The sequence below is a fragment of the Abramis brama genome (assembly GCF_963993115.1).
Source record: "Abramis brama genome assembly, chromosome: 1".
NCBI classification, from domain to species: Eukaryota; Metazoa; Chordata; class Actinopteri; order Cypriniformes; family Leuciscidae; genus Abramis; species Abramis brama.
Window position 1 is genome coordinate 37,786,208 of NC_139963.1, and position 15,534 is coordinate 37,801,741.

At 38.9% G+C, this 15,534-nt stretch overlaps 1 protein-coding gene across 3 annotated transcripts in view; it reads right to left on the minus strand.

The window, feature by feature from the left end:
- LOC311091598 (uncharacterized protein) overlaps positions 1 to 15,534 on the minus strand; it is a 28,935-nt gene continuing 13,401 nt past the window's right edge. For 2 of the 3 annotated variants that reach the window (XM_084127588.1, XM_084127586.1), the window contains 5 exons: positions 2,389 to 2,545; positions 2,206 to 2,299; positions 2,029 to 2,095; positions 1,835 to 1,920; positions 7 to 1,742 (listed from right to left, as the gene is read on the minus strand). In XM_084127588.1, the coding sequence (XP_083983714.1) occupies positions 890 to 1,742; positions 1,835 to 1,920; positions 2,029 to 2,095; positions 2,206 to 2,299; positions 2,389 to 2,545 (1,257 nt within the window). In that variant the 3' untranslated portion in view covers positions 7 to 889. Of the gene's footprint in view, positions 1,743 to 1,834; positions 1,921 to 2,028; positions 2,096 to 2,205; positions 2,300 to 2,388; positions 2,546 to 2,634; positions 2,781 to 2,909; positions 3,071 to 3,162; positions 3,290 to 3,732; positions 3,807 to 3,915; positions 4,212 to 15,534 lie in introns of those variants that run through there. The other variant, XM_084127587.1, reaches the window with a different exon arrangement.

Sequence of the window (15,534 nt, forward strand, 5' to 3'; positions counted from 1 at the left end):
ACCATGGTGTAGGCAGATTTATAGACAACATACAAAAAATAATGAAAAGTTTTAGGCACATATCTATCATTTGTTTGACAGCATAGTTCAACAGGCTAATAAGTCTTTATGAAATGTCCAAGCTAAGTAAAGTCTTTTCCTGTTGAAGATTAAGAAGAAAAAACATAACAGTGTCATCTAAATATATCATACAGACTGAATCTTGTTGTTTGTAGAAAAAAACAAAACAATGCACAAAATAAAAATACAAGTTATTTCACAGACTCAGATATCAAATATAGGCTTAGAAATGTCTTTAAAATTTGAAATGAGAAAATGTCAAATAATAGAAAACAAACATGTGAATGACAAGAAAAGTAATAAGTTGTGTATTCCTAGAGTATTTAAGGCACAGTGCTTCTTATTGTTTCTATGTACAAAATTCTATGCAAACATTTAGTTATTAAACCTAAAGTTTCCTATTACTGGTGACACTTTCAGAGGAATGATTCATTGCAACTGTAGAGATAAATAAGCAAATATCTATCATTTGTTTCAACAGCACAGGATGCTAAGAACCGTCTTGGCCTTGTTATCATGCTTTTATAATTTGCATTTGAAAATGTGATTCCGTGTCGCATTTAACATGGCGTGTGTAATTGTGACCAATAATAAAAACAAATGAACATCAAGAATAGAAATGCACAAACTCTTTGACCATTTAAGGCACTGTTCAAAGTCTTCATGTTAAAACAGTGAAACCTAAATGCAAGGTCTTGGCTTTGAGTCTACATAAACAATGAACATTTGTATAGATTGTATACTGGTCATATTTCTTTGTAACTGTTGCTTTGTAACTTTTTATGTTACATCTAAAAATAATTCAGTGCTTCAGTTATGTACAGCGCAGCTAAAAAGACTGATATGAAGTGTCTATTTCAATAATGGGTGGAAAATGCAACGAAGGTGGCCACAAACTTTGCGGCTCTGATGATGTGGGATCTTGGCCGGTGCTGTGGCAGAATTTCAGCGCTCCACATTCATTAAGTGCTTGTTCAGTTCTGATGCTCGTGCTCCACTGTCCTTCTGTGCTCTTTGTTAAGCCTTCAAAAGCCTGATACCCACCATCACTTGGTGCGACGCTGCCATCATGAACAACCAGAGAAGGATATAGTGGATTTTTACTAGTGATGAGATTTTTCAAAATTAACTTTTCATCAGAATCAACATCATCTGAAAGGTTCAAACAAACATCCGCATCATTTCCCTGGTTCACAACACCGTTGAAGGGCTGATATCCGTCTTCCAAAGCATCATTAGTGGGAACGTTAAACTGGCTCTTGTTGATATCAGCAATCCTAGAGTTTTCAAAGCTAAAAATGTCCCTCTTGTCAGATTGACAGGAATGATCACAGCACTTGTGACCCAGGAAGGAAGAATCTTCATCAGTGGCCGATCCCAAATACGACATGTTGCTGAAAACCGATGAGCCAGAGCAGTTGCCCGAATCTCGGTTTGCACGGTTGCGTTCTCTTGAGGAACTGGTATCATCCCTCTTGACTTGCTGATTGCTGGGTGTGTTGTTGTTAAAGCATTTGAAATCCTCCTCCAGGGCATGTTCGACACGTAATGGGACGTTGATCAGACTGCAATTCTCCTTGTCATTACCAGAATCAAAACCAGCCTGGCCATAACCGTCTGCCGCTGACTCAACACTGTGGGAACTTTTCTCATTGTTTGTATCAACTGATAAAGCGGAGATACTGTAGAAAGACAAACATGTTGAGGCATTATTAATCAGAATTAGAGCGATTAGAGTCTGTCATGTGTTTCTGAAGTTTTTGGGAAAACTTACAAGTTATTTTCCTCCTTAAAGTCCAGTTTTGGAATCTCTACATGGATTGAGGAGAAGTTCATAATGGAAGGAGGCAAAATATGACTCTATTAAACAAGAATGAAAAAAATTAGGGTAAGAAAAATCTGATCTGCATAAATGATGTAATATTATGATTATTGATGGCTATTGCATGATTTTTATCTTTCTCCAACCTTCTCTTCTCCAAGATTGGCATCTATTTTTGGCTTGGAGATCTTGTCCCACCAATTCATCTTCATCCTGTAACGAGGAAGTAAAGTGTGTCAGAACTAAATTTGTCAAGAATGCACAAAGGAATAGCAAACATGCAAAATGTAGAATGATGGCGAGACACAAAACGGAGATCTCACCTCAAAACACAGATGAAGATAGTACAAATGATGATGATTAAAACAACACATAGAGGCGGAACCATCGTTCTGAGTAATTCATTTGGAGATGAGGCTGTGGAGCACATATAGATTGATCAGGATTATTAAAGAGCATTAAAACACAGGCAGTAATAACTCTGAGAACAAAACACATTGACTTACAGCTGGTGAACTGAACTGGTGCGCTCTGGTCACTCAATATCATGTGTTCGTTATAGTTTGTGCTCATTCTTGCTGTCAGAATGTAGTTGGTGTTTGGCTGGAGATTTATGCCCACAATCTCAAAGAATCCCAGGGAGTTTGACACATCCTTTGACATCTGTATGGACAAAGTGTTTATTTTATGATACATCTATATGTGAATATGCATGAATTAATTTAATATCATCTTTATATCATCTTCCTTACGGATGAAACTCCTCCTTCAGTCCTATAGGTCAGATGTATTTCCAAACTTTCTGCGAAATATCTTTTTTCATACTTGTCATCCCAAGTTACATTAAAATTTCCATTTTCAGTCTTCTGCACTGATAAGACTGGAGTTTTTGGTTTGACTGCAGAAAATGAAAATCACATATTTGTAAATGTGTCAGATAAGGCCAGATAACACCTTTTTTTCCCCAGAATATTTAAAAGTAATGGAAAAAGCCTAACAAGAACATACAGACAACAAATATACTCACTGAAGTCCATTGTCACAAATGTTTTGCTTAATAAAACATTTGGTCCGTTCAGAAGTGTAGTAGAGAATGTCTCTGTTAAAACAAACCCTTGGACTTCAATTTTGCATTCACAGTTGGCACTGAGATTACTTCTCTCAAAGATGCATGTATATCTTTCTAACCTGTAATGTAAGAGTTAATAGTGTCAGTTGATTGCTAAATTAACAGTAAATAATTTTAGTTATAGTTACAGAGGAATTGAACAAATACATACGAATCTCCTACAGTCTGTGTGATGCTGAGTTTGTATCCAGAGCAACTTATGAGGCCGTCAAACCAGAAACTGCACTTCATTTCTGTCTCATAGTCATTGAAACACTTCAAGTCCTTCTCTGTGGGTTCTACAGAGATTTTAGAGATGGAAAATAAAATAAGTCACTATCACAAATTACCAAGGTAGAAGTTGTTTTGTTAAAGTAAAAGATGTTTCGACAGTAAAACACTGCATAAAAAACATAAAAGTGGTGTCATCTGAATCAGCATGTTCTTGTTTAATTTGTTATAAAACATCCACATCAGCTTGTCATCAACATGTTTTAAATAAATTAATGAATCAACGATTAAATACTGAGCAGAAGGGAAAGCCACTAACTTAAAAAAGTGTATAGAGCTAAACATTTGGAAACGATTGTGAGAGTGACACACACACACACACACACACACACACACACACACACACACACACACACACACGAACAGATAGATACACATGGGGATATTATATATTAAAGTAACAAAGTCACAAATAGAGCAAGAGCATATTCTTAGCGAAAGAAACATTTACCGTAACAAAGTGTTTGGCAGATGAGTGTGAGGATGATCTGACAAAGAAGAAATGTGGAAAACATCCTGTACTTCCTATAAGCAGAAATATAATCTCATACATCTTTAAACAATTACATATAGCATATGTAACAAGATAAAATGTTAAAATATGATATCCACACAAAATATAGTTTTCTCATACCTTTTGACTGTAACTATATGACAGTTCGTTGTTGCGACCGCAGAGTGAAAATAAAAGAAAACGAATTTACTGACCACTCTGTAGACAAATTAAACGTTTTCAGTCACAGACGCATAAAAACACACGACGAGTAGTTTAAACCGTGTAAATGAAGGTCTACCATAAGCTTCCCTCTTCGCCCACGCAACATGGAAGTGGAACTTGCCAAAAAAGGGCGCTTCGAACTTTCCTGGAACACACGCAGCAGTTCTGCTGTTCCACTAGTCTCTCGTAGCCAGACCTTCAGACTGACGGCTGAAGGTCTGGAATTCATAGCAGCTTTCTTTGGCCAAGGCCCGCCCATAAGGCCGTTTGACCGACATGTCAAACAACCAATTACAGTTCGTTTCGTTCAGCGTCACGTTTCGGGGCGTGGAAATGTCCCCACAACAACAGACCGGCGTGCAACAAGTCAGTCAGCATAGAAAATCAAAGAAGGAGAAGAAAACAAGATAGATAGGAGGGGACACACAACTAGTAAAATTGGATCTGCTGGGAATCCTTCTAAATGCTGACAAAGGGTCGGCCAGGCTTGGAAAATAATACTCTTCCCAAATCCCGTCGGCAAACAGGCTAAAATATCTCTTTTTGTCTCCACTAAGTGCCTCAAACAAAACTCCTGGACATCTCTTAAAGAGTCTATGCCGTGAACCTCGCATACTTTTGAGAATCCTATGTTTAGCTGATCTTGATAAATGCTCATTGTCACTCATGTAAACACAACAGTTTTTCTTCCGCAATCACACGTCTGCGCCATAGACTGTAAAAAATCTGGACAAAGCGTCTGTGACGTCACCCATAGACTTTCTGAAGAACGGGTTGAAGCCGTTTATGGGGGGTATGGGCGGCGCCATCTTGGAAAATCTTGGGAAATCCTAACCCCGCCCACCTTCTAACGCAGCACGCGTCACTCAGCTCGCTTTGCTATTTACTCCGGTTCTCTGTGTATATTTTAATCTCTGTATATTTTAGGCAACGAAATATGTTATAAAACACCACACTATTTCGTTTTCATTTAAAGAAATCTTAAACATTTTATAGCCACACAAATGTTATTCACTGCACATAACGTTTGCCTATTTATAACAAAACGAAATATAAAACACAAACCTGCCTCGTTTTAAATATAATATAAAAATATTAAACATTTTAATATGGTCCTCGGAATATGTGCATTTGTACTAAACAACAGATGTTGCAGTAAACAACATTACAGATCATATTCGTTGTATTAAAATTTAAAATGACAAAACTCAACCCAGTCTCTTTTTGTTAAATTTCAGTTTTATCAATATAAGTAAAAGGTAAAGTTACAAATAAAGCAAACAATTCAGTCAAACATAAAAAGTCAGCGCTCGATCTAGTCTAACCATACAACGGTACAGTTAAATAGCTTATGAAACTTCCCCTCAGCCAAAACGATTACCCAGGGAACAAATTATAGATTTACGTTACGAGACCAAAGATCGCCCGTTAGATATACACAAGACGAATCATGTTTAACCACTACAGAGACGCCAGAGACCGCGGCACCTCAGAACGTCTAGCCGAGGAAAGGCTGCTCCAGGCGGGGTACATGAACACCGAGCGCCCGGTCATCGCTGGATCTCACAACTGGATACAATTTTCATAAATCTTTATAAATAAACCACAGATTTTAGCTTTAAACAACTACATTCTCGCCTGAAAAACTCTTAAAACTACATTTCATGATGCAGAAACAGTAGTATTATATGTCAACTGTATTAAAAAATGGCGGTTCTTATGTTTTTTTTTTTTTTTTTTTTTTTTTTTTCCACAAATTTTATTAACAATTTTGTCAAAGTACAATTTTAACACGTATATGAAATTGAATCAATATACAGCTTCATATATCTGATCTTAACAAGGTGAACAAAATAAGAAACAGGAAAAGATCCTAAATAAAATAGAAAAAAATAAATAATAACAAAACACATAGATACATAAATGAAAAACACTTAGGGGGTCTGCTTATGCATTAAAGTTAAAATAATGAAATAATTTGATTGTTTTGTTTAATTTGTTGTTCTTTTTTTTTTTAAATTTTCAATGCTGTTCCAATATTTTTTAAGGTCTGTAATTTTGAAATTGTAAAAGGAGGGTTTGCTGCTTTGCCAAATCATTTTGTGCAGATAATATTTCGCTAAAATAATAATTAAGTTAATTACATACTTTTCATTGGCTGATAAATTTGTCTCAGTGACTATAAGAAGTATTTCAAATTTGCTTAGAGAAATATTCTTTTTTATCTTTTGGGAAATAAATCTTTGTAAATGAAACCAAAAGGAAGCTACAAGGGGACAATCAACAAAAACATGCTCAATGGTTTCTCCTTCACAGCCACAGAATGTACAAATGTTACACACAGTTGGAAAAAAAGTACAGATGTTTGCTTTTGAAGGGTAATACCTGTGAACAATTTTGAATAAAACTTCTTTGATTTTATTTACAATAATATACTGATGAGGTAGCAGGAAGATCATGTTCCATAATTTCTTGTCCAGTAAAGTCCATCGATGTTTACATATAGGAGTACTGGCAGGATCAAGTATGTTTCTAATAAAAGTATTGTTACATCTCTTATCTGTAAGAGGAATTCCAGAAATAGCAGGAGAACCGACTGTTACAGATAGAGTAGCCTAGTATCTGTCTGTATACTCTGCGCTAAAGAAACAAGACTAACAGGAATAGACTCAATCACCATTTCGAATTCTTCTTGAGATGTATCAATACCATATTTTTCCATGAAGTGCTCATAAGAATAAAATTCATTTTTTGTATTTAGCAGATTGTTTACTGTATTCAGATTACTTATAAACCAATTATTCAGAAAGAGTGTTTTGTTTTTGTGTAGTATATATGCATTGTTCCAAAGAATACAGTTGTGAGGGGAGAAATTGTGTTTAAAGATAAGATTCCAACATAACAAGGCTTGTTTATGAAAATTGCTTAATTTCACTGGGAGTTTTCCTACCGAAAAAGGACATATCAATAGAAAGTTAAGACCACCAATAGTTTCAAATAAACTGTTTGGAATAATATTCCACATACTATTTGGACACTTAAGGAATCTTTTAATCCAGTTGATTTTTATAGTTTGGTTAAATGAAGTAAATGTCAGTACATTCAGACCACCTTCAGCCAGAGGGTTTGAGAGAACAGACCTTTTAACCTTGTCAGGCTTATTCTTCCATATAAATTTGAAGAGAATTTTATCAAATTGGGAACAAGTGGATTTTGGAACATCTAGAGATGAGAAAACATAAGCTGCTCTTGACATCCCTTCTGCCTTACTTAACAGAACTCTGCCATATATGGATAGATCTCTGGCAGACCAACAATTAAATTTGGTTTTGATGGTCTGAGTCACCGGGAGCATATTTAGGTCCAGAGTTTCTCTAGGATTTCTCGATATTTTAATACCAAGATAAGTTATAGTGTTTTTGAGCGGGATATTACATATTTCAGATTGGCTGCTGTCTTTTAGGGGCAGAATTTCACATTTTTTGGCGGTTCTTATGTTGTCATTCTCCGTGGCGCTGCCTTGTCAGCTGTCAATCAAGCTGTCAATCAAAGTTAACCACGCCCTTATTGTCATACATTTTATATCTAAATACGATCTAAACTAACGAGTTAGAAAAAAATTCACAGCCCTCATGGTTGTCAGGTACTCAGAAGCTATCGAAAAATACAATAAAAGTCCATGGGACCAACCTGTAAAAACATGAATTTATGCTGTGAAAACGGACATTTTAACATGGGGGCTATGGACATTTGCTCCCTTTTGGGACCTTCCCCTAGCGGATTTAAGATGTATTGCAGTTTTTCGCACTTCCGGGTAGGCTTCATTTTTCAGATCAGAATGTTGCCGCTTGGTCTGCGCTTTGTTTCCCGGCGGACCGAAAATAAACGTGACACTCGCGCCCCCCGGAAATCCGATAAAATTCAACCAATCAGATGACGACTTCGACATTCCTGAAGTGTTTCCAGTTAAGTGTACCATATGCATCAGACGTTTAGCCAACGTTCCGTGGGCGTGACGTCTGAGGCTGAGACTACTGTTCCACTGACCCCAGCCCTGCGCGCGACCGAGCTGTTCCCGAATCCCGACTGAGAGACGCGCGCTCACACTGATCTCTAGTCTGCTCAAACACGCGCACACCAGAATTACACGGAAAACAAACAGAACGCCCGTCAGATATAAACGAGATTAGTCTTTGTTGTAATGTGTTATTTATTAGGTAACGTTAGCCAAACACAAAGGAAATTATTATGCAAGGCTCACAAAAAAGGAAGCGCAAAATGAGACTGCATTTCAGAGAAACATGCAATTATTTTCAGTTCCTGTATCGGTTTTTTTTTTTTATTATAATTTATTTGTTTACCTCTCTGCAACACAGTTTCAGGAGGGCAGACATAGGTTTGTTTTTAAATGTTTAATGTTCCTGGTGCTCATAGCCTACTTGGGTGGCCACTAAAATAATTGGCCCTTTTCATTTCTCGAAATCCGTGTTATACCATCCAGTCTTTTCAAACAGAAATATTATTTGTAGCTTATGGTTGTATTGTGTGTGTTTTAGCCCTCGTACCTTCCAACGCTGCCAGACCCCTCAATCCGCCCGCTCACTGGCAATAGTGACGCCATGTGGTTGCAAATGGCATGACATTATTTTGCTTTCAGATACAAAGGCCATACTATATTTGAATAGTCATTGACAGATTTGGCACAAGTTTAACAATACAACATGGCCTGCAGGCAATATCCCAGCAAACACAAAACTTTTTAAAAAGTAGTTGTGTTTGCTTTGAATGCCTCACATATGGTTTTGATATAATCACTAGCCTCCCAGACAGCAACAGTGTCGGCCCAGATCTGGCCCACGTCTGGTACGCACGGAATCCACGTGTACCAGATTTGACCCGGATCTGGGCGGACATATTTTGCTGTCTGGGCTACTTTATAATGTCATAACCTTATGATGACAAAACACATTTGTGCTTTGGCTTTTATCTGTTTCTGTTTTAGATCATACCGTGGTTCTTATTCCATTTGTTCAAGGATTTTATGCCACCTTCTGATTAGTAGGCTAAACGTTGTGTGTGAAGATTTGTTTGCATGGTGTTGCAAACAAATGTTGTTTTGTAGATTGTAAATGTAGATTTGTTTGCATGGTGTTGTTTGCAACTTATGGTGAATGTGCCATCTTTTGTTCAAAACGAGTCAAATGCATTCCATATTGAAACAGTCAGTTTTGATGCACAGGATCCTATTTTAGTTGCCTTTCTGCTAGAAGATCATTTGTCCGATTAATATTAATTCATCTGAAAATAGTGCTTTTCAGTTGTGTGAAACAGCCTTGCCATGTATGAACATTCTCAGTGCACTTTTCCACTATTCCAATTAGTGTCCCTCTTCATTGTTATATTGTTTTAAATGTGTATAGACATATTTCGAAAGATGATTTTCAGGGTTAAAAAACGATCATTGCAAAATCAATTCCTACAGCACACATATTTTTTTTTTTTACACTTTGAATAGTGCACCTATGGCATGTACTATTATAGTTTAATTTAAACAAACAACATGTCCTTAAATGGTCATGCTTACCATTTTTGTTAAATATTATGAAAGCTTCATTACAAAAAACTGTAAAGTTTTTTATATTCTTTTATATTTCAGAAAGTAATAGTATGCAAAACATATTGTAAATAAGCCTAGTTACATTTTACTTCATAGGCCTATTCAGATCTACAGCTGTCAATTGTCACTAAATAAATAAAATATAGGCTATGATAATATAGGCTATACTTGATGGGTGATAGTCTATTATAAGTATACGCAAGTATATTTCGTCTTGATCATACTCATTGTGTCTGTCGTGTTAGATCCCAAGTGAACCTAAAGATTTTTTCAACGCTTGCACCTCGGAACCTTCGGTTTGCGTTCCCGAGCCACCAGGCACTGTTGTTGTGCGAATGAGCAGCCGGAGCGCGTTAAGGGTTTTCTGTTAGAACGGTGTCGTGTTAGCGGCCCCTGAGTTAATAACTAATGGCATTTCCAATGGAAGTGAATCAATCAAAACTAACTTTAGCTGGACAATAACTTCATTCTAGATCTAGAGCTGCTGTAAAGCCAAAACAATCTCTGTTACTTTAATTTGCTATTATCATGTGTAAGGCTGCTTTGAAACAAACTGTTAAAAGCGCTATATAAATGAAGGTGACTTGACTTGAACGAATTTTTCCCTGATAAGTGTGCAGGATGCAGTGTACACCGCGTACTAGGAACCCAAGTCACGTGATCGGAAGTATTGTGACCGTGCGAATGTTGCACAAATTGACAGCTCGGCGGCACAACTTTGAAAACAGGTATGTGAGGAGCAGATCAACACTCTAGTCTACAACAATAACTGTTTAATGTAAATCTGTCTTGGTCAGACTACGATGTCGGGTTTTGAATGCCCAGACAAACGGACGCTTGATTTGATGTACCATGTCGCACATCTTCATTCGTAGCTTGCAGTATTTTTGTACATTCGTGCTGGGAAGACTGGGAATAATGTATATTACCACAAATCCTTGCTCACACTAACACCAAATAATTGGTCGAAAGACTGTTGTTATGTATAGATGGACATCTATAAACGTTAACATATGCTACGCTATGAGAACAGAATAATGGTGAGACCAAGCGTGCCGCACAAGCCCTGAAAAGTGAAGCCAAAACGTCTCGATCGCCCCCCGGTGACTGGTCCTAGTATAGGTCATAAACCCCGCCTCCCTGTGTTATTCAACGGGATGTGAGACCAACTAAACAATTAAATTACACTTCAAATATCTATTTTCCAAAGGTGGTTTCTTTCATTTGATGTCGTTTTTATCACGCTGATGTAAGTTCAAGTGTTTGTTTCAAAAATAAGTTGGTTTTTAGTTAGTTACGTGATGCTATAAAAACGGTGTTGTAACATCATGATTGACAGCTGTGATTGACAGGTTCTCCCGTCACTGAAGCACCAACGGACATTTTTTTTGGGATCTTCGGAGGACTGATGAGATTGTATTTACTTTATTTTAACAAGCCTCTTGTCGTACTGCAATCAATTTTTAAAAAAGTGCACTCTGCGAGAGTGAGGGCGGAGCGTTGATTTTGCGGCTTTACTTCCTGCTCACTACTGCGCAGGTCTGGTCCCGAAATCGCTACTGCGCAGACTCAAGCCCCAAGATGTCAGCGCCATATCGGGACACTGGCGGCTTCAGTTCTCACCAATGGAAGAGAGCGAAGGGGCGCCGTCCATCTTTTTTTACAGTCTATGGGTGAGACCTAAAGATGAAGTACAGAGTCGGCGCCAGAGCAGACCTACTGGAGGGGCATTGGGTCATCGGCGGCATTGCCGTTTGAGAAATATTTTGATGCAGTGGCGACATCATAGTCCAACACAGCAGAAATGCTATAAAACGAAACACGTTTTTATTATTATTATTATTATTATTATTATTATTAATTATTATTTGCGAATTTCGTTTATTGTTGTTGTTGTTAATTTCCATATCATGTCACTTAGAGGCTATGTGGTAGTCCTATGCACACAGTTTACTCAGTCACACACACAAAGACGATAATAAAAGGCAGAAAGGGGTGGGGTAAAGTTATGCCCTCTCTCTACTCCTCCGGCTCAGTCACACACAGCGGAGGGCTGTCGTGGAGGCTAAACGCAAATAAATGCAGTTTACCCATCTCTGACATGTCAGAAATAGTTTATCCACCTCTCAACAGTTTATGCACTTCCAGAAAACCATTAAGTAGGCCTACCACTGGTTATAAACATTAGACAACACCAGCCTCCACCATCATCAAAAACACCCCTGGACAACATATAAGTAACAGGACAGGACCGCTGACATAACTGAGGCATGCATTCGGGCAGCAAGTAGCCTATTGGACAAGCCACGCACCAGGCAGAAATGACATAAGCCCATATATCTTACAGGCAGCCAAGTATAAAACACAAATGCAGATAGACCCAGCAAACATTCATCAACAATTCACCTGCTTAGTAGGCCTTATCATGAAAGCCAGGGCTGGCTTCAATAAGTGAAATGAACAAACGACTTACCCTCAGAAGAGTTGCAGGCGACGAGTGTTGCTGCTGAACCTGGCCTTTCTCTCGTGTAGCATTGTGCGTCTGTGTTCCGAAAAAAACATTTTTCAGAGTGGAGAATTAATTCTCACACATTGCTCTGGATGCGCCAAATGTTAATGCATGTTTGAAAGCAGTCAGCACACTGGGCATGGCAATCAGATGGTTGTGGTACGTTGAGATGATGTGCTGTATGGTCCAGTCTCCCTGCATTGCTTGCTTTTGTGACATTAAAAACTCTTTAGCAACTTCAAACTCAGCGTCAATCATAATCGATTCTGACAGGTCGAGAATATGCGTCACAGCTTTCACATCAAGGAAGTTATCGGCCTCTGGATTTAGTGCTGCAAGTGCACTTGCCAGTTGTGAGTTGCGCTCGCTGAATCTACGCTCCAGTTCCCCAACCACCGAATCAATAAATCAAATCAAATCAAATCAAGTATATTTGTATAGCGCTTTTCACAATACAGATTGTATCAAAGCAGCTTCACAGTATTAAATTAAAATAAAATAATACAACAAGGTTTGTTTCTAGTGGAATTTATTGATTGATAGAATAAAATTAAATATCTCCAAAATATCCCCAACTGAGCAAGCCAAAGGCAACAGTGGCAAGGAACCGAAAAAACTCCATCAAGTGACCTAATGGTGTCCTAAAACTCCATCAGGTGACCTAATGGAGAAAAAAAAAACCTTGGGAGAACCCAGGCTCAGTCGGGGGCCAGTTCTCCTCTGGCATTTATGAACTAGAGGCCGGATTGTAGTTTGAACTGTATAGTACAATAGTGTTAGTACAATCTCTGAAGTTCAGTTTCCAAGTCATCATCACCTCTGTGTCCTCCTGTAGGCCCTGTAACAATGTAACCATCCATCCGTGTGCTCTCTATGCATCTCCGTTTGGGCCAGGGTCTCAGTGACTCGCTGGTGGGCGTGGCAGTATCCAGCATCTGCTTAAACTCTTCATCACAACGCAATTTTTTAACACATGCTGTTGCACTCGCCACAACACTTAAACCTGTCAACAAGTCAGTGTCTTCTCTCTGGAGAAGCTTGTTCGGTGGGTCCAATAGAGAAAGGACTCGTTGGGTTAAGTTGGCAAGGAACATGAAACTTGGCTCAGATATGTCGCGCAGCAGGCCTGTAGCTTCCATTCTTGTCTCTGCGCCATAGTTCAGCACAGTGTCAGCATCGGTCAGAATCGATTTTATGTCATTAAATGACTTGAGAATGACTGAGACAGTGGCAAGATGCCCTGTCCATCTCTGCTCCAGAAGACGTTTAAGATGCGCACCTTTATAATGCATAGCAACCGTTGGCTTTCTACAGAACTTGTAGAGGGAATCACACACCTCAAAAAACTTCAAAAGTGCGGTCTCTGCAGACATGGCATGAGCCACAACCAAATGCAACTGATGGTTGAGGCAGTGCACATATGGTATCTCATGTCCAAGTCTGTCCTGTAGAATTTTCTGAACACCACCACGTTTCCCCGACATAAGCGCATCTCCATCATATAACTGACTCAGAATTTTTGAGCTATCCAGGCCAACCTTGTTAAGCTCAGTCAGAACGGTGTCAGTTAATGTCTGTGCGTCACCTTTCTGAGCCGTAGCGATGCACGGTAGATGCTCTGTAACTTCGTAAGACTCATTCACAAATCGAAGCACAATCGATATATTTTCACATCCTGTGGGGTCACGCGTCCCATCAACTTTCAAACTGTAATAGGAGTCACCAACTTCCTCCACTATAGCCTCTGTCACCACATTACTGAGTGTTCTTATAAGTTCATTTTGCATGACAGGTGTAAGTGGCATTGCGAGGGATTGTCTTCACCACATTAGCCAATTCAGGATCCTTTTGGATGGTGTAGTAAAGCATGGAAAGGAAAAGTCCAGACCCCCCCTCCGACATGTCATCAAAAGCGTCAATCTTCCCCCGTAGTGGCAACTGGTTTTCAACCAAGTACCCAACCACATCTATTAGTGAGGACACATAATACCGTTTTTTCCTTGGTTGATCTGCATTGACAAGGATTGATACCTCATTCCCCGTATTGCGACGCATCTCCCTCTCCTTCCACACTGCATAGCAAGATATGTGGTCCTTCGAAGTTTCATGTTTATGAAATCCACGGTCTTTGGCCATAGCGTGTTTCCAGTTACGATAGCCCACACTCGCGAAGGCATCCAATGTTCCAGATTTTCTAGTAAAGCTGAACGTCCGACAGCAAAAACAAAATGCTGCGTCTGCCTTGACACTGTACTCCAACCACTCTCTGTTGTGAAACCATTTATCAACGAATGATCGCCCCTTACCACTGTAAACAGTTACAGGATACTGTTTTAACACAATTTGGACAGGCCTGTCAGTCCCGATATCATCAACCGCTGTGCGCTGACTTGGAGGGCTTGTAGATTGTTGCTCTATGGCTTCGCTAGTTAAGTCTGTTGGTTGTTGTCCGGAGCTCGCATTAGCAGAAGGGCCAGCTCGGCTCTCAGAGACCGTGGTACTGGTGGTGGTGGCCAGAGTGTCAGAGTCTGCTGATGGAAAAGGCTGAGGAGGACTAAACCATTTTCGTAAATCCTTTTTTTGTCGATAATTAGGCTAACAGTTAGCTGATAACTGTCTATGATATAGATGGACAAACTGTTCTTTTCGATTCAAACAACAACTTGAAATGGATTTTGCGCGCTGCAAATAAAATGTAACAAGTTTACTCAGCGACCAATAAGCATTGACCAATGATGACCAAGCCTAGTAACATGTCATGAACAACCAAAATTATGCGTTTTCCCTGTTCATTTCATTTTATTTCATTTAAGTTACAGTTTGTACATTTAATATTAAAAGAATAACTAAAAGGGATATTTTTTGGGCCACGCCATGGCCTGTGGTAGGAGGGGCATCAATGACCGCTAGGGGGTCATGGCCCTCGAATGCCCCACCACAGCGCCGACAGTGATGAAGTACCATCTGAGTCAAAGATATCTTAAAATGACTGCCTGTGTCCCATTACCGTGGGAACATCATCATATTTGAACTATTGTTTAGTTGAACTTACGTATTGTCTTGGTAATACATAAGGGTTCTCCAACAGTCATTTTTAAGAGAACAAAGGTTTCCCATGTTTAGACATACCTCAGTGAACCTGCTTTATAAGAACCAAGGTGTCCCAGGTTTAGACATACTTCAGTGAAGCAGCCTTTATCAGAAAGTGTAAATGTCTCGACAAGTGTATGACGTGTTTTCCATGGAAAAATGTATGTAGCTTCCTGGTTAACACAGGTAGCGTAAAACAAAAGCCCAGACAAAACCTGTTCAAATTCACAACTGACAGACTCAAGTATTTCCCAGACTCTGTTTTACCATTCTAGGGTTTTACTTTAGAGTAGTATTGTCCCGGGACAATACAGAGAAG